The 18627-nt window shown below is 35.2% G+C and overlaps 1 protein-coding gene across 3 annotated transcripts in view; it reads left to right on the top strand.

The window, feature by feature from the left end:
* Positions 1–18627, top strand: part of PIBF1 (progesterone immunomodulatory binding factor 1) — a 331775-nt gene that overhangs the window by 135612 nt on the left and 177536 nt on the right. For all 3 annotated transcript variants that reach the window (XM_072622310.1, XM_072622312.1, XM_072622311.1), the window contains exon 11: positions 8537–8702. In XM_072622310.1, the coding sequence (XP_072478411.1) occupies positions 8537–8702 (166 nt within the window). The remainder of the gene's footprint in view (positions 1–8536; positions 8703–18627) is intronic.

Here is an 18627-nt window from a genome sequence, read left to right as displayed (position 1 = left end):
ATAAAATAACCCCTTAGGCACTTAAAGAAACGTTCATGTACCCATTGAGTCCTCTTCTATCCAGAATAAATATCCCAGTTCTTTCAGATGATCCATCCCTCTGTGTTATAATTTACAGTATTCTCATCATTCTAGTTTTCATTCTTTGGACATAATTCATTTTCTAATTTCCCTCATATAACATGTCACAGAGGGGCAGTGCCAACATGGGAACAGGCAAGAACTCACCTGAGTTCTCCCAAATTCATCTACAAACACCTTTAAAATAATGCCTCAAAATGAATCTGGAGTGGCAGAACTCACAAAAAGACAGAAGGAAACAGTTTTCCAGACTAAGACAACTTAGAAGGTCAGTGGGGAAGATCTGTCATACCAGGGTGAAAGTAAAGAGCAGTCCAGGGCAGACAAGACCTCTAAGACTGTAGCAGGCTGTGCCTCAGAAAACCAGGAGTAGGCTGGGCCTTAGCAAGCCAGCAACAGACCTTAGCGACAACTGAATTGGCAGTAGCAGCAGTGTCCAGAGACAGTAACGGGGTCAAATAACTGGTCAGAAGGAGATTACAAGGGTACCTTTGCTGGCAATTTGGACAGGAATCTTACATTGCTCATATGTGAATCCAGATCATAGTCCTGGGGTAAAGAAGAGCATTAGCACGCCAGAGTTTGGAGCCACAGAGCATAGCAACCCAGGTTACAGTTCCAGGGCAGAAAGCAGTATTTGTGGTCATTCACAGACTATAGCAGAGACCAGAAGAGTAGTAAAAACATGTCTCCTTAGATAATACCACCTTGGAAGAACTGAAAACTTACAGACCCCCAGAACTAGGTCTGAAAAAAACTGCACAAAAAACCTAAAGCTTGAGACAAGTCCTCTTCTACCCTGAGAACTCACATTTAACGTAAAATTAAAAGTCAAGAAATGGGCTGCAAAAATCGACAAAGAAAGAAACTGATCATAGAAAGTTACTGTGGTGACAGGGAATATCAAAGTATAAACTAAGACAGTCAAAATTGCTATATCCACAGCCTCAAAGAAAAAATGTGGATTGGTCTCAGACCCAAAAGAATTCTAGAAGAACTCAAGGATTTTCAAAATCAAATAAGAGAGATAGAGGGAAAATGAGGAAAAGAAAGGAGAGTGGTGCAAGAAAATTGTGCAAAAAGGATCACAGGCACAAAAAACACTGGAAAAAAAATAACACCTTAAAAAACAGAATAGGCCAAATGGTAAAAGAGGTACAAAACTCAATGAAGAAAATAACTCCTTTAAAAGTAGAATTGACCAGATGGAAATGGAGGTACAAAAAAGAAAATAATTCTTTAAAAATTAGATTCAGAATGAGGCAAGTGGAAGTTAATGACTCCATGAGACATCAAGAAGCAATAAAACAAAATCAAAAAGTTTAGGGAAAAAATTGAAGAAAATGTGCTCATTGGGGAAAAAAAACTGACCTGGAAAATAGATCCAGGAGAGATAACTTAAGAATTATTGAACTACCAGAAAACCATGATCAATAAAAAGGGGGGAGGTAGAAATCATTCAAGAAATTATCAAGGGAAACTACTCTGATAGCCTAGATCTAGAGGGTAACATAGAAATTGAAAGAATCCACTGATCATCTCTTGGAAGAGATCCCAAATGAGAGCTCCCAGAAATACTGTAGCCAAATTCCAGAACTCCCAAGTCAAAGAGAAAATATTTCAAATAGCCGGAAGGAAAGAATTCAATTATCATGGAGTCACAATCAGGATAACAGGATTTGGCAGCTTCTACATTTAAGTACTAGAGGGTTTAGAATATGATACCCTGAAGGACAAAAGAGCTAGGATTACAACCAAGAATCGCCTACCCAGAAAAACTGAGTATAATCCTACTGAAATAGAGAACTTTCAAACATTCCTGATAAAAAAGACCAGAGCTGAACAGAAAATTTGGTTTCCAAATACAAGATTCAAGAGAAGCATAAAAAGATAAACAGGAAAGAGATCATAAGGGGTTCAATAAAGTTAAACTTTTTATTCCTACATCAGAAGATAATACTTGTATCTCCTAACAACTTTATCATTATTAGGGCATTTAGAAAGAGTATGGATGATATCTTAAAATCAGAATAAAAAACAGAGATGCACTAGGAGAAAGGAGAGGTAGAATGAGGTAAATTATCTCACTTAAAAGAGATATGAAAGAGCTTTTACAGTGGAAGGGAAGGTGGTGAGAGCACTTGAACCTTACTCTCATCAGAATTGGGTTAAAGAAGGAATAACATACACACAGGTTTAGAAATCTATTTTGCCCTACCGGAAAATAGGAGGATAAAAGAAGAGGGATGAGGATAGAAGGGAGAGTAAATTGGGGGAGTCAGTAGTCAGAAGCAAAACCCTTCTGAGGATGGCCGGAGTGAAAAAGGGAGAGAGGGGGTAAATGCAGAGAAATAGGATGGGGAAAAATACACAGTAATCATAATTGTGAACAAAATTTTACAGCAAGTTTCCCTGATAAAGGCCTTGTTTCTCAAATATATAGAGAAGTGAGTCAAATTTATAAGAATACAAGTCAATATAAATTATTCCCCAGTCAATAAATGGTCAGTGGACATGAACAGGCAGTTTTCAGAAGAAAAAAAACAAAGCTATCTGTAGTCACATGAAAAAATGCTCTCAATACTATTAATTGTAATACTAACTAGAGAACTGTAAATTAAAACAACTCTGAGGTACTACTTCACACCTATCAGACTGGCTAATATGCTTGAAAAAGAAAATAACAAATGTTGGAGAAATGGGAAAATTGAGACACTATTGTCAGAGTTGTAAACTGATCCAGTCATTCTGGAGAGCAATTTGGAACTATGCCCACAGGGCCATTAAACTGTTTATACCAGGTGTGAAGAACCTGCAGCCTTAAGGCTACATGTGGCCTTCTAAGCCATTGGTTGCAGTCTTTTCACTGAGTCCAGGTTTTGCAGAACAAATCCTTTTATTGAGGGGTTTTGCTCTCTAAAGTTTGCATTCAGTCAAAGGGCCACACTTGAGAACCTAAAGGCCTAAGTATGGCCTCAATCAAGAACACAGGTTCTCCATTCTTGGTATATATATATATATATACACACCCTTTGACCAAGAATTACTACTACTAAATCTGTATCCCAAAGAGATAAGACAAAAACGAAATGGACCAATATGTACAAAAATACTTAAAGCAGCTCTTTTTATCATGGCAAAGAATTAAAAATTGAGAGGACACCCATCAATTGGGGAATGAGTAAACAAGTTGTAATGTATGATTGTGATGGAATACTGTTGTACTATAAGAAATGACAAGCAGGATGATCTCAGAAAAACCTTAGTTACCTGATGTAATGCAAAAGAAAATGAGCAGAACCAGGAGAATATTGTACACAGTAACTGCAAAACTGCAGGATGATCAACTCTGAATGACTTAACTGTTCTCAGCAAACAAAGATCCAAGATAGTTCTGAAGGATTTATGATGAAAAAAATGCTATCCATCTCCAGAGAAAGAACTGCTGGCATCTGAATGTGGTTTGAGGCATATTTTTTTTTAACTTTTTGGATTTTTCGTGACTTTTTGTTTGCTTTTGGTCTGTTTTCTTTCACAACATAACTGATGGAATGCATGACTGCACATGTATAACCTATATCAAACTGTTTGCCATCTCCCAACAAGGGGAGAGGAGGGAGAGAAGGAGAGAATTTGGAACTCAAATTTTTTATGAATATTTTAAAATTGCTTTTACATGTAATTGGAGGGGGGGGAATGTTAAAGTTTTTTTAAAATGTGTCACTGAGAACTGGACATGGTGCTCCAGAAGTGATTTGACCTGGACAAAATTAGCAGGACTGTCAACTCCAGTATTCTGGATGTTGTGCTTCTGTTAACACAGCCTAAAATAATGTTGCTTCTTTGGATGTAATGTCACACTGTTAACTCATGTTGAACCTGAAGTCATCTAATTACAAGACAATCTCAGAAAAAAATTATCCCATTCTGCTTTAGTTTTTTTAGGTTCTGATAACTGAAGTCACAGATAATAAGTAAATGTCAAGGCATTTGGGTCTCAGTGACTTGTGTTTCGTTGGTACTTGCTTCAGTGTATCCTTAAAAGGACAATCTGCGTCTTGTGTCTTTCATCAGGTTTTATCTTTTTGTCTTTTTTTTTTAATAGAGTAAAACATTCTTCCCTGCGGGAGAGTCTAATTATTCTACTTTTCTGATTTTTAAAGACAGTGTCCATCATGCACAAAAAGTCCTCAAAATAGATCTTTTCTTTAGAATTCTCTTAATTCATCCTTATCTCTGTGTATTCTTTCTTTAAATTTGGCATCATCTTTACCTTTTTCAAGTTTGTTTAAAGCTAAATCATGTTCTATATGTATTTTTATTTGCCCTCCTTTAGTTTCTACTTTGAATAGGACCTGTGTTCAAGTCTTTACTTCTGATCCTTTACTAATTTGTGTGACTTGGACAAGTCTTTTAATTTATCTGGGTCTCATCTTCCTCAAAAATTCCACAAAATGAGGAGGTTGGACCAGATGCATCTGAGGTCCCTTCTAATTCTAGATGCATGATCTTATAATTCTCTATGTGGTTAACTTTGGAATTTACCAAAATGAGTTAAGATTGTCATCAGCCTTTCTAAAGAAGCCCAGTTATGGCTTAATTTTTAGAATGGAGTACAGCTAGGTCCTCATTAGTGTAACTGTTGACTCCCTTGAAATGGTTGCATGTGTTAGAATTAACAGTATTCAAAATTATAATTTTGTAAAATATAGTAATTGGTTCCAGCCCAATGGAAGTATGCCATGGAAATTAAAATAATATCACTGCTTCAGGAGAATTCATTGTTTATCTGTATGTGTTGATGTGTACGTCAAAGGCAGGAGCTATTTTTTCATAATCAAAATCAGGAATTCTTAACTGCCATAGTTAAACTAATCATGAAGAAGTAAGTATTCTAGTCTTTTAGCTGGGTGTGCACTTGAATTGATAATTAATTTATGAAATGGGGGCAGACACACTCAGTTCTTTGGGTACTCACAGGAAAGATCCTGACTAGCAGCAAGAAATGGGGCAGCAATCACTGTAATTAGGCACAGAGGGTGTGGAAGCAAAATGCCCAGGAAATACAGACAAGCAATGAAAGGGTATGAGGACAGGGTGAAGAAAGGCAGGTAACATGGGGAACGTGTCACTCAAGCAACCATAAATTAGAGGTGGGGATACTAGGTAGCATGGACCTGGTGGAGACGGAAGAGTTGGGAGGTGTCACGCAGGAATGTGAAGTCTCATTTATATTAGGGTTTGGGGAGGACAGACTAATTCTTATTGGTGCAGTCTTGTGGGTTCATATATATCCAAATGATTTCAAAGTTGTCAGTAAAACTCTGAAGTTAACACATCCATATCACCTCAAAATTATCAGCACCATTTGGTGATCTGCAGGCCTTTTTTTTGGAGGTCTGGAATGTATCTGAGATTTCTATATTGTAGAACCAAAATGTCCTGACACCAAAGCCTAAGTGACTTCCCCTGATTCAGCACATATTATCAGGATGTTATTTTTTGTTAATATATGATACTACTTATAAATTAATGCTCCTTTGATCTTTAGGATGGTTTGTACATGACCTCCAGGTTCCCCTTTACAATCTTATTTCCTGTTATTGCCCCTTTATATTGGTTACTTATAAACTTACTACAATTATTTCTTCCACATCACAGGGGTTAAGAACATAGCCTCCCCCCCCCCAATCTGGAAAATCTACATAAAACTTTTTGGTCCTCACTTTAGAAGTCTGAATTTTTATGGTATTAAAAAATAGAATATATTGATATTATACAATCCAGTACATATAAATTAGTGCATTTCTGAATAATCTTTTTCTGTATCATATGCTAGATTTCATGTGTTGTCTGTGGTTTCCCCAAAACTCCCCCAAAATTCCCATTTAATTTCTATGCCATCCTGTGATATATCACAACCATCATAGGGAAAGTCACTATGTGGAAAGGATAACTGTATACTTATTGGTGGGATGGGGGTTGTCAGGGAGACCAGAAGAAGATGCACTTTTAACGCCTGTAGAAAGGCATAAGAGTATAGTGGATAGACTGCTGTTCTTTGAATTCGGAACATCTTTATGTGAAGCCTTATGCTAGTTTTGTAAGCTCAGGCAAATCACTCCATAACCAATCTCCCCTTTTGAACTTTAGTGCCAGACTTTTAATTACATTTTCCATACCTAGATGATACCCCCAGTACCTCAAGTTTGTAACCCCAAAAAAAGCTATATATACTGTGCCTTAATGTACTATTTCTGTGGATGACATCACCATCCTCCTTGTCATCTATACTTATAAGCTCAGAGTTATCTTTGACTCACCACAATTAATCATTTATTAATGATAGTACCTGACACCTCTACAATATATCCTAAATCTATCCCTTTCTTTCCATTCTCACTGGAACCACTGTTGAAGGCTCTCATTACCTCTTGCCTGAACTATATTATTTTTCAAATAAATTATTATTGATAAGTTTTATTTTTGTATTACCTAAATTTCTCCCATTATCTTCCTTTTCCTGAGAGCCATCTCATGAGTCTATGTCAAATCAGCATCAACTGGAGAAACTTGGATTGTTTAGCTTAGAGGAAAGAAGACTCAGTAGGAGAGCAATCATGATAGCTATCTATGTTCAGATATTTGAAGAAATCTCAGTGGAGAGGGATTGGATTTGTTCTGTTGGGCTCCAGAAGACAGAACTAGAGTAATGAGTTATCTCAAAAAGATAAATTTAGGTTGGATTGCAGGAAAACTTCATGACAATAGAAGCTGTCCAAAAGTGAAATGGGGTCATTGTAGAGATGCTGTGTTTCCCTCTTCAGAAGTCTTCAGGAAGAGACTTCTCAGTTATATTATAGGAGGGATTTCTTTTGGGTATGGACCAGACAGCTGTTGAGTTAGACCAGTCACCTATTAAGATGCCTTTCAGTTCTCAAATTCTGTGATTCTCTGGAACCTTTCCTATCTTATGTGTCACTGGTTCCCATCACTTAACAATAATAGTACTTATAATTGACATTAAATTCTTTGCAAAGCAATTTATGTACCTTATCTCATTTGATCTTCACAGCAATCCTGTGAGTTAAGAACTATGTGTAGGTATTATTATTCCTATCTGCAGATGAAAAAGACCTGAGTTACTCAGAAATTAAATGACTTACCCATGGTCACAAAACTAGTAAGTGTCAAGAGGTGGAGTGTGAACACAAGTTTCTACTGACTCAATTTCAGCAATTTTTCCATTATGCCACTAACCTACTCACCATCCCCTTTTCTCATCCTAACCACTTCTACTTTGGTGACTTTGCTTATGTTTTCTCTCATGTCTAGAATTAACTCTTTTATCAGCTCTCCTTGTTTTGAAACCCCTCCCAAGGAGGGATCCTTCAAGCCCAAATCAGTTTCAGCCTTCTTTGTGAAGCCTTCCGTCCCTAATCCCTTCCCCTCCCCACTCCAATTATCTGCCAACTGAAAAGTCTTCTTCTTCCCTTTCTCAGTATTCCCTTTCCCCAATATTTTTGGGACCTTTTCATTATATTTGTCACAGTCTGAGTCATATTATATTTGCATGTGTAAATCCCATGGAGTGTCTTATTTAATCCTTGTATCACTAATGTACACAGTAGGCAGATAGTAAAATTTATTGAAATTATTCATGAATAGTATCTTTTTTTGGAATACTTCATCTCCGCTTTACTGGCATGTGTGTTTGTTAATACATATGCCAGACCCAGAAAAGATATATAGTTGCCTTGGGATTTCTTTTTTTTTTTTTTGGAAGGGGGAAGACAAGGCACTTGGAGTTAACTGACTTACCCAAGGTCACAGAGCCAGTAGTTGTCAAATATCTGAGGCTGGATTTGAACTCAGGGCCAGTGTTTTATTCACTGGACCGCCTAGCTTCCCCATGCCTTTTGATTTCTATAGCTAATCATTGATCCTTTCTTGACTAGCTTGGAAAATCTTTTTTAGAAACTAAAGGTGTTTGTCTACTTATCCAAGGTGGGTAGAAATAGTAGAGAATAGGGGAAAAAATGTTATCTCTATAAAGCCTAGGACAAATCTACTTATTACTTTGTAGTGGAGAAGGGTTTCATGGTTCTTTAAATTAGGACCTTCTACATGGCATTATCTATTACACAGAGTATATTTCCTACCTTTTTTTATCTTTCTTCCATGTTTAATATGAAGCTTGGCTATCTGTACTTAAAACTAAATACAAAATGGACTTCACTTTACAAAATGTTCAATAAATATTTTTGGATGAATTAAAGCACATTCTCTTATCTATACATGTATTTTCTTCCCTAATAGGTGAATGTTATATTTAATAGCAAAATTACTACATCATTCAAAATCATAAAGGAACAAAAAAGAGTAGTTATATTTTTTAATTAAACTGGCTTGACTACCTTTTTTTTATGCCTCCATAACTATCTGTCTCTTTCAGATACAGAGAATTACAACTCAGTTCAGAAAGCAAAGTGGCTGAATTTCTCCACCAATATAAATTAAAATCTTTTGAAAGTGAACGTGCTCAACTTCTACAGGAAGAAACAGCAAGAAACCTCACACAGTGTCAATTGGAATGTGACAAATACCAGAAAAAATTGGAGGTAAGTACATTTCATGTACATTTTCTGTTGAATAAGGCTGGTGTAAGGGTATGATTTACAATTAATCTCTTACTATGCAAATTGTTTACAGTGACTTAAAATTAATATTGCAAATCTACATTAACTTAGACTACAAGAATATAGAATTATGATAATTGAGGTGACTTGAAGTAAAGTTTATAAACTGTATAATAAAACTAGTTTCCTAAGAAAATTATTGGTGTAAACCATATTGTAGAGTTTCTCTAGGTAAGGAAACTATTTTAAAGGTTTTTTAAGGCACCTCTTTTCATACAAAATGCTATTAACAATTTACTTTTAACTGTTTATAAAAGCACATCCAATTGTATGGTAATTTTAATAGCTGACATATTTGTAAGGCTTATTATTGATAGAGCCCTACAGATATTATCTCATTGAGCCTCCTGAACATACTCACAAGTCAAGATGTCAGGGATTGTCATTCCTGTTTCACCAAAGAGTAAAATGATATTCTCAGAAGTTAAAAGGACGTGCCTAGTTTCATGTGTCACATAAGTAGCAAAATACTCTCCAGACAAATTTGGTTATAACTGTTTTTATACTTATTTTTTTAAAAGAATATTACTTAAAGTAAATAAAACTCTCTTTTTTAAAGTAATTTAAGCTTTTAACTAATTAAGACTAATCTTCCCTTCAGTAAGTCCAGATTAATGATTAAAATATTGTTCAACTGGCTGGTTTTTCCAAGTATTTAATGCTTTTTCTTATGGTACTATCTCAAAATTACATTAAATTGTTAATTCCTCATTTGTCATTTAATCAATCAAACAACAGACATTTATTAAAGGCCTTTTATATGCCAGGCAATCTGTATACAAAGACAAAAAAAATGAAACAACCATTCCCATGAAGAAGCTTACATTCTATTTTAGTAGACAATATATACTATATTATATGTATATAAGTACATATATTATATGTGTTCATACATATATTTGCATACCATATGTGTATGTATAAATACAAGATAGTAAGATATAAGATAGTTTTGTGTTCATCTTTCATTTTTGAAGAGGACCATGACATTAGAGAAATGAAGACATGACTTGCACTTGACTTTATTTTGAGGGAGGGAAGGCTGTGCATGGTCACTAGCCTCACTTTCTCCTCCTGAGCCATCTGGATCTAGTGACCAGATATTCATCAGGATGACTGGAGATAGCCCAGAATGCAGTGGGAGACCTTGACCTTTTAGGCTAAGGCCTTTTCAGGTACTCACTTGAAGTGAGGTAACGCCTATTTAGTGAATAAGCCTCTTTAAAAGGTAGTCAGGGGGATAGCCCCTTTAATAGAAAAAAATAAATAAATCATTCTGGGAGGGGCAGGAGCCTCAGGGTTGTTTAGAAGAGAAACTGTTACCATTGACTTTCTAAGCCAAAGAAGTCCAAAACCAGCCATTGAGTGGAAGTTGGGCAGAGACCCTTCCCTCTTCAATCTTTGGAGTCCAAGGCTTTAGGGAAGACAAGAAAGAAAGAAGAAAGAAAGGGAAGGGAAGGGTTATTGAAAGGGTTAAATGAAAAAATTTAGGTGAAAATAATGTGAAAACCATTAGATGTTCTACAAATTAAGCATGTATATTTGCCTGTTGTAGAAAATGTTCTGAAGTATAAATATATATATTTATGTAATCCAGTAAAGCATTATTAACACCAGCTGTATAAAAGGAATATGTAATCACCTATACAATATAATTTGAAGTTACCAAGAAATTCCACCTATGCATCCCAAACTGAACTCATCGTCTTTCCTCAAAAGCTTGCCCTATCTCTCACAGTAAAACAGGGCAAGTTAATTGTATTCTGCTTTCTCCCTTAGATTCTGTATCCATCATTGAACAGAGTTGTCAGTTCTTTCTGCAGTATCTCTCACATTAATTCCTTTCTGTCCATAGTGTTACTGCCTTAGTTCGGGCCTCATTACTTCTACCTGACCTGTTAATAGTCTCCCTTCAGTCTCTGTTTTCTACAATTCATCCTAAGTAAAGCTGCCAAAATAATCATTCTAATGAATAGGTCTAATCTTATAATTCTGTGCCTAAAAATATTTAGTGGTAACCTGTAGGATAAAATACATATTTCTCAGTGTGGCACACAATCAGTACCTTTCTAGCCTTATTTCACACTATTTCCCTTTCATGTACTCTATGTTCCAGTCATACTAGACTACTAGCTGTTCCTTGAGCTACACATACCATCCTATACACTTATTTGTGTCTGCCTGGAACACACACATATATGTTGAAATATTTCCCTTCCTTTAAGGTCCAGTTCAAGTACCACTTCCTTCCTGAAATTTTTCCTACGCCTCCTAGCTAAAAATTCTCTCTCCTTCTTCAGGGTACTGTATACCATTTGTTCTCAATCTCTTTTGTTCTTATCATAGTCTGTCTTATACAATTTTTATTCTAGGTGGCACAGTGGTTAGAGTGGGGGCCCAAAGTCAGGAAGATCTAAGTTCAAATCTGGCCTAAGACACTAACTGTGTCACCCTGGGCAAGTCACTTAACTCCGTTTGCCTCATTTTCCTCATCTGTACAAATGAGCTGAAGGGAGTGGCAAACCACTTCAGTATCTTTGCCAAGGAAATCCCGAAAGGCATCACAAAAACTCAGACATAACTCAAAACATCTAAACAACAAGTTATGTTTCCATTATATTTTAAGTTTCCTGCTGACTGGGATTATCATATTTTTATTCCTTGTACCCCCAATACTTATTATATAGTGAGTACTTGGTAAATATTCTTTTTTTTTTCTCTTTACATATATGCGTATGTGTGTAATTTATTTATTTTTGTTTTCAACATTCACTTCCATAAGATTTTGAGTTTTAAATTTTTCCCCATTCTTTTCTTCCCCCCTTTGCAAGATAATGTGCAATCTAATATAAGCTCTACTTATGTATTCATATTAAACATATTTTCACAATAGTCATGATGTAAAGAAGAATTAAACTAATAGGAGGAAGAAAAAACAAAACAAAACAACAAAAGGAAAGGAGAGCAAATAATATGCTTCCATCTGCATTCAGACTCCAAAGTTCTTTCTCTGGATGTGGATAGCATTTTCCATCATGAGTCTTTTGGAGGAGTTGTCTTACTAGATCCTTGCATTGCTGAGAAGAGCTAAGTCTATCAAAGTCAGTCATCTCACAATGTGGCTATTACTACATACAGTGTTCTGGTTCAGCTCATTTCACTCAGCATCAGTTCATATAAGTGTTTCCAGGTTTTTTGAAGTCTGCCTGCTCATCATTTCAAAAGCACAAAAGTATTCTATTATATTCTAATAACTACAACTTGTTCAGCCATTCCTCAATTGATGGACATCCCCTCAATTTCCAATTCTTTACTACCACAAAAAGAGCAGCTATAAATATTTTTGTGCATGTGGTTCCTTTCTCCATTTTTATGATCTCTTTCATATGCAGACCTAAAAGTGTTATTCCTGGGTCAAAGGGTATGGACAATTTTATAATCTTTTCGGCATAGTTTCAAATTGCTGGGCAGAATGGCTAGATCAGAATGGCTAGTACCACCAACAATGCATACTAGTGGTCTAATTTTCCCACATCTTCTCCAATATTTATCATTTTCCTGTTTTGTCATGTTAGCCAATCTGACAGGTATGATGTGGTACCTCAGAATCATTTTGATTTGCATTTCTGTAATCAGTAGTGATGTAGAACATTTTTTTCATAGGACTATAGATAACTTTAATTTCTTCATTTGAAAGCTGCCTGTTCATATCTTTTGACCATTTATCGATTGGGGAATGACTTGTAGTCCCTTATAAATTCAACTTAGTTCTCTATATATTTTAGAAATGAGGCCTTTATCAGAGACACTGATTTTATAAAGCAGATTTCTACTTCCCTTATAATCTTGATTGCATTGGCTTTGTTTGTGCAAAAACTTTTCATTTTAATGTAATCAAAATCATCCATTTTGCTTTTCATAATGGTCTCTATCTCTTGCTTGGTCATGAATTCTTCCCTTCTCTATAGATCTGTCAGATCAACTATTCCTTGCTCTCCTAGTTTGCTTATAGTATCAGTCTTTATATCTAAATCATTTACCCGTTTTGACTGTATCTTGGTACAGGGTGTAAGATGCTGGTCTGTGCCTAGTTTCTGCCTTACAATTTTCCACTTTCCCAACGGTTTTATTTAAACAGTGGGTTCTTATCCCAGAAGCTGGAGTCTTTGAACTTATCAAATAGGAGGTTACTATAGTCATCGACTGTTGTGTCTTGTGTACCTAACTAATTCCACCGATCCACCACTCTTTCATAGTTAGTATCAAGTAGTTTTCTTCCACCATGTCCCCCAGTCAGCCCCCTCCCTTTTCTTCCCCTTCACCCTTACTACTTCTTCACTCCCTTCTATCCACCCTCTCCCTTATCTTTCCCTTTTCCTTTCTTACTTTCTGTAGGGTGTTAGATTTCTGTACCTGAGTATGTTATTCCCTCTTTGAACGAAATCTGATGAGAGTAAGATTCAAATAATGTTCATCTCCCTCCCTTCTTTCCCCCTACTGTAATCGGTTTTTGTACTTTTTCGTGTTATGTAATTTACCTTTGTCTCCCTTCTCCTTTCCTCTTCTCCCAGTATAATCTCTTTTCACCACTTAGATTTCTTATCATCACATCAAAGTCAACTTATACTCTATGTATAGCCCTTTAAAATGTCATAATAACAATTCAGTTTTCAAGACTTAAAAATGTTATCTTCCCTTGTAAGATTGTAAACATTTTGCCCTTATTAATAACATGTTGCTTTTTTCTTCCCTGTTTACTTTTTTAGCCTCTCTTGAGTCTTGTAATGGAAGATTAAATTTTCTGTTGAGCTCTGGTCTTTTCATCAGGAAGGTTTGTAAGTCCCCTGTTTTGTTGAATGTCCATCTCCTAATCTGAAAGAGTATGCTCAGTTTCACTGAGTAGTTGATCCTTGGTTGTAATCTCAGCTCTTTTGCCTTACGGAATATCCACGTCCTTGATCTTTTAATGTAGAAGTTGCAAGATCCTGCATAATCCTGACTGTGGTTCCATGATATTTAAACTGTAACTCACATCTCACTACTCTTACCTACTCACTCAGCTATTTCTAAATATCTAAATAGTTGAAGTCAGTAATGCAAGCAGACATTATATGCAGAGTAAATATTTTATCTTATGAGAAATTAGGTTTCATTTTATTCTCCATGATCACATTGGGTCTGAAATTAGGGACATTATTTCAACAATTGGTTTCCAGAATACAGACTAAAAACTACCCATAAGTTTGTTTAATCTTCAAATGGAATAAAAAATGACTTCTCTTTTTGTGGTGTGTGTGTGTGTGTGTGTGTGTGTGTGTGTGTGTGTGTTTTGGAAATAAGTAAAATCAAAAGTTTGGATCAAGCTTTTAGTATTCAGAGATATTTAAGATAGTGAGAAACTATTACTTTTTAAGCTATCTGAAGATTGTTCTTTTAAATACAAACTTTAGTTCCTTTTGGGTATTTTTTTTAGCAATGGGAAGATGTTCCATTATCAAAACTGTACATTATATATCACCAAATAGGTTTTTTTTTAATTTTCATAAATTTAGTCCTGTTTTCTCATTGCCTTGTATTTACAGCTTTAAGGTGTATTCTTTTTTTAAATTTCTGATTAATTTTGAATTGGTTGTGCTTACTAATATCAATTTAAATTTTCGCTCCCCTTTAGACTTTGTCAAATACTTAAATTACCCATAACCAAACACTTTTACACCCTAAGAAAAAACATTATTTAGGATAAACTTCCCCTAAAGAAACTGGTTACTTACTAGAGTCACTTCAAGTGAACTTTTGTGAATCAAATAATCACACCTTGTTTACTGTTTAAACACCTAATCACATACATCTTGTTAACTGATCTTCAGATGCAGATTTTTATATGTTCACTTTTTGTAAATCAAAGAATGCCTTAATATAATTGTTTTCCAAGTAAGCTTCATAAAATACAGGATCTAATGAGATCACACTTGTCAGACAAGAAACCAGGGAATATATCCAAAGCTACTTTCATGGCTACAAAAATGAATTCTTAGTCATAGATTCATTCCACACAGTTATTGAGATCCTACTTTTACAAGACACTGTTATAGGTACCCTGGATAACACAAAGACCAAGATATAGTATTCTCAGATTCTAGGCAACATATGAGTACACAGAGATATTTTCCACTCTCAGGTTTTCTTCAGTTGTATGTCTTGAAGTAACCTGCTAGATCAAAAGTTTTATCAGATACCATGCTACAAAGAAATGAATTTTTCAAATTATATCTCCAAAATTAATGCTACTTTTAAAAAACAAAACCCTATTTCACTAAAAACCAAATGAAGCCATCGAATAGTGACAGAATGCTCTTAAAAATGAATCATGGACAAAGAATCTTGATCAGAACCTAGAGGAAGATAAAAATGACAATTCTACCTAAATTAATTTATTTATTCAGTGTTATACCAATCAAACTATCAGATAATTATTTTCTAGAGCTAGAGAAAATAATATCAAAATTCATCTGGAAGAACAAAAGGTCCAAAAAAACAAGGGAACTAATGAAAAGAAATGCTAGGGAAGGTGGCCTAGCTCTACCAGATCTCAAATTGTATTATAAAGCAACAATTATCAAAACCTCTTGGTAGTGGCTAAGAAACAGAAGGGTAGACCAGTGGAATAGGTTAGGTACTCAAGACACAGTAGTCAATGAATATAGCAACTTACTGTTTAATAAACCCAAGGACCTCAGCTTCTGGGATAAGAACTCACTATTTGACAAAAATTGCTGGGAAAACTGGATAGCAGTGTGGCGGAAACTAGGCATAGACCTATGCCTGACACTGTACACATGAATAAAGTCCAAGTGGGTACATAATCTAGGTATAAAGATGGATACTATAAACAAATTAGTGTAGCAAAGCACAGTATATTTATTAGATTTATGGAGAGGAGAAGAATTTCTGACTAAACAAGTGATTGAAAGCATTATGAAGTGCAAAATAGATAATTTTGCTTACATTGAACTGAAAAGTTTTTGCCCAATCAAACCCAATGCAACCAAGATTAGGAGGGAAGCAGAAAACTGGGAAAGAATGTTTGCAACTAGTGTCTGTAATAAAGGCTTCATTTCTAAAATATATAGAGAACTGAGTCAAATGTACAGGATTACAAGTCATTCCCCAACTGATAAATGGTCAAAGGATATGAACACACAGTTTTCAGAGGAAGAAATTAAAGATATTTATAGTCATATGAAAAAATGCTCTAAACCACTATTGATTAGAGAGTTGCAAATCAAAACAATTCTGAGATACCACATCACACCTATCAGATTGGTTAACATGACAAAACAGGAAGATAATAAATTTTGGAAAAGATGTGGGAGAGTTGGAACACTAATTCATTGTTGGTGGAGCTATGAGCTCATCCAGCCATTCTGGAGAGTGGTTTAGAACTATGTCCAAAGGGTTACAAAAATGTGCATACACTTTGACCCAACAATATTGCTTCTAAGACTGTATACCAAAGAGATTATAAAAATGGAAAAGAGTTCCACATGTACAAAAATATTTATAGCAGCACTCTATGTGGTGGTCAAAAACTGGAAATCAAAGAGATGCCAATCAATTGGGGAATGGTTGAATAAATTGTGGTATATGAATATAATGGAATACTATTATGCTGTAAGAAATGATGAACAGTAAGACTTCAGAGAGGCCTGGAAAGACTTACATGAACTGATGCTGAGTGAAAGGAGCAGAACCAGGAGAATTTTGTACACAGCAACAACCACAGTGTGTGAGAATTTTTCTGGTGGACTTAGTACTTCATTGCAATGCAAAGACTTAAATAATTCCTAATGGTCTCTTAAGGCAAAATGCCTTCCACATCCAGGAAAAGAACTATGGAATTCGATTGCAGAATGAAGCAGGTCATTTTCTTTTGTATTATGTTTTAGTTTGTTTTATGATTTCTCCCATTCATTTTAATTCTTCTATGCAACATGAAAATGTATTTAATAGGAATGTATGTGTATAACCTATATAAAACTGAATGCTGTATCAGGAAGGGAGTGGGAAATAGGAGGGAAAGAGGGGAGGGAGAGGAAAAAATCTAAGATATATGGAAGTGATTGTAGAACACTGAAAACAAATATAATAATAACAATCAAAAAGGGGAAAAAAAGAACCTAGAGAAAGTAATTAACTAAAAAAAAGTTAGGAATATTATGTTGAGATTAATCAATTTAATTGGAAATAGTTACTAAATAAGTTTAATACATTGTATTGATGATCAGTACTTTTTAATGAATCATTCAATTTTTTAAAAGAATCAGTCACTTTATTAAAAGTTTTCTTTTTCCCTTAGCTGGCCTTCATTGTTATATTTCTACATTTAAAAACTTATTCTACACATTTCATCTATTATGAAAGTACCATTTCTTCAAAACTTATAGTGTCATAGATTTATTTGAAAAAAAATTTTATCCATTCCTTATGTATTTTTAGTTTTCAACATTCACTTCCATGAGATTACGAGTTCCAAATTTTCTCCCCATCTCTCCCCTTCCTCCACCCCAAAATGGTGTATAATATGTAAGGAAGAATTAGACTAATGGGAGAAACCATGAGAAAAAAAGAAACAAGGAGAGAGAGAGAGAGCAAATAATATGCTTCAACTCATATTCAGACTCCATAGTTCTTTTTCTAGAGGCGGACAGCATTTTCTATCCTGAGTCTCTTAGAGTTGTCTTAGATCCTTAAATTGCTAAGAAGAGATCAGTTTATCAAAGTTAGTCATTGCACAATGTGGCTGTTACTGTGTTCAGTGTTCTCCTGGTTTTGGTCACTTCACTCAGCGTCAGTTCATATAAGTCTTTGAAAATGTTTTTCTTGCTAGCTGTGGCCTGGCTTTAGGTAATAGACACCCAAATCTCAAGAGAGTTTGCCTTAAACACTCTTCTTTCATTTCCTCCTAATACTTATTCAACTCAGCTTTTAAAAGGAATGGTAAGTCAAAGGAAGATTTTGGGAGGAAAACTAAGTATGGCAAGATAATGCCAGAACTAGAGAGAAAGAGACTTCAGTCCAGGTTGGGCCCCACCTGTCCTTCTAGAGAATACTCAGGGGTTCTATTTCTATATCCCCATATCGCCCTACTTAATGAAGCCAAAGGTAATCTTCTACCCATACTTGGAAGTATATAAACAAAGGGGAAAAAGCCACAAAGTTGGTAATAGAAAAATACTCTCGTGTCCCTCCTCCAAAAGGAAAAAAACAACTGAAACACTAAAAATTTCAAGAGAAAACCCTCAATAAAAAAGCATAGACTAATATAACAAAAATGACAATTCTACCTAAATTAATTTACTTATTTAGTGCCATACCAATTAAACTATCAGATAATTATTTTCTAGAGCTGTATAAAATGATATCAAAATTCATTTGGAAGAACAAAAGGTCCAGAATATCAAAGGGACTAATGAAAAGAAATACTTGGGAAGGTGACCTAGCGCTACCAGACCTCAGATTGTACTATAAAGCAGCAATTATCAAAACCACTTGGTATTGGCTAAGAAACAGAGAGGTAGACAAGTGGAATAGACTTAGCACTCAAGACACAATAGGCAAGGAATATAGCAACCTCCTGTTTGATAAACCCAAGGACCCCAGCTTCTGGGATAAGAACTCACTGTTCAACAAAAATTGCTGGGAAAACTGGATAACAGAGTGGCAGAAATTAAGCATAGACCCATGCCTGACACCATACACAAGAGTAAAGTCCAAATGGGTACATACATGATTTAGGTATAAAGATTGATACCATGAATAAACTGGAGAAGCAAAGAATAGTGTATTT

Source organism: Notamacropus eugenii, chromosome 6, assembly GCF_028372415.1.
Source record: "Notamacropus eugenii isolate mMacEug1 chromosome 6, mMacEug1.pri_v2, whole genome shotgun sequence".
Taxonomy (NCBI): domain Eukaryota; kingdom Metazoa; phylum Chordata; class Mammalia; order Diprotodontia; family Macropodidae; genus Notamacropus; species Notamacropus eugenii.
This window is presented reverse-complemented; position numbering and strand designations above follow the sequence as displayed.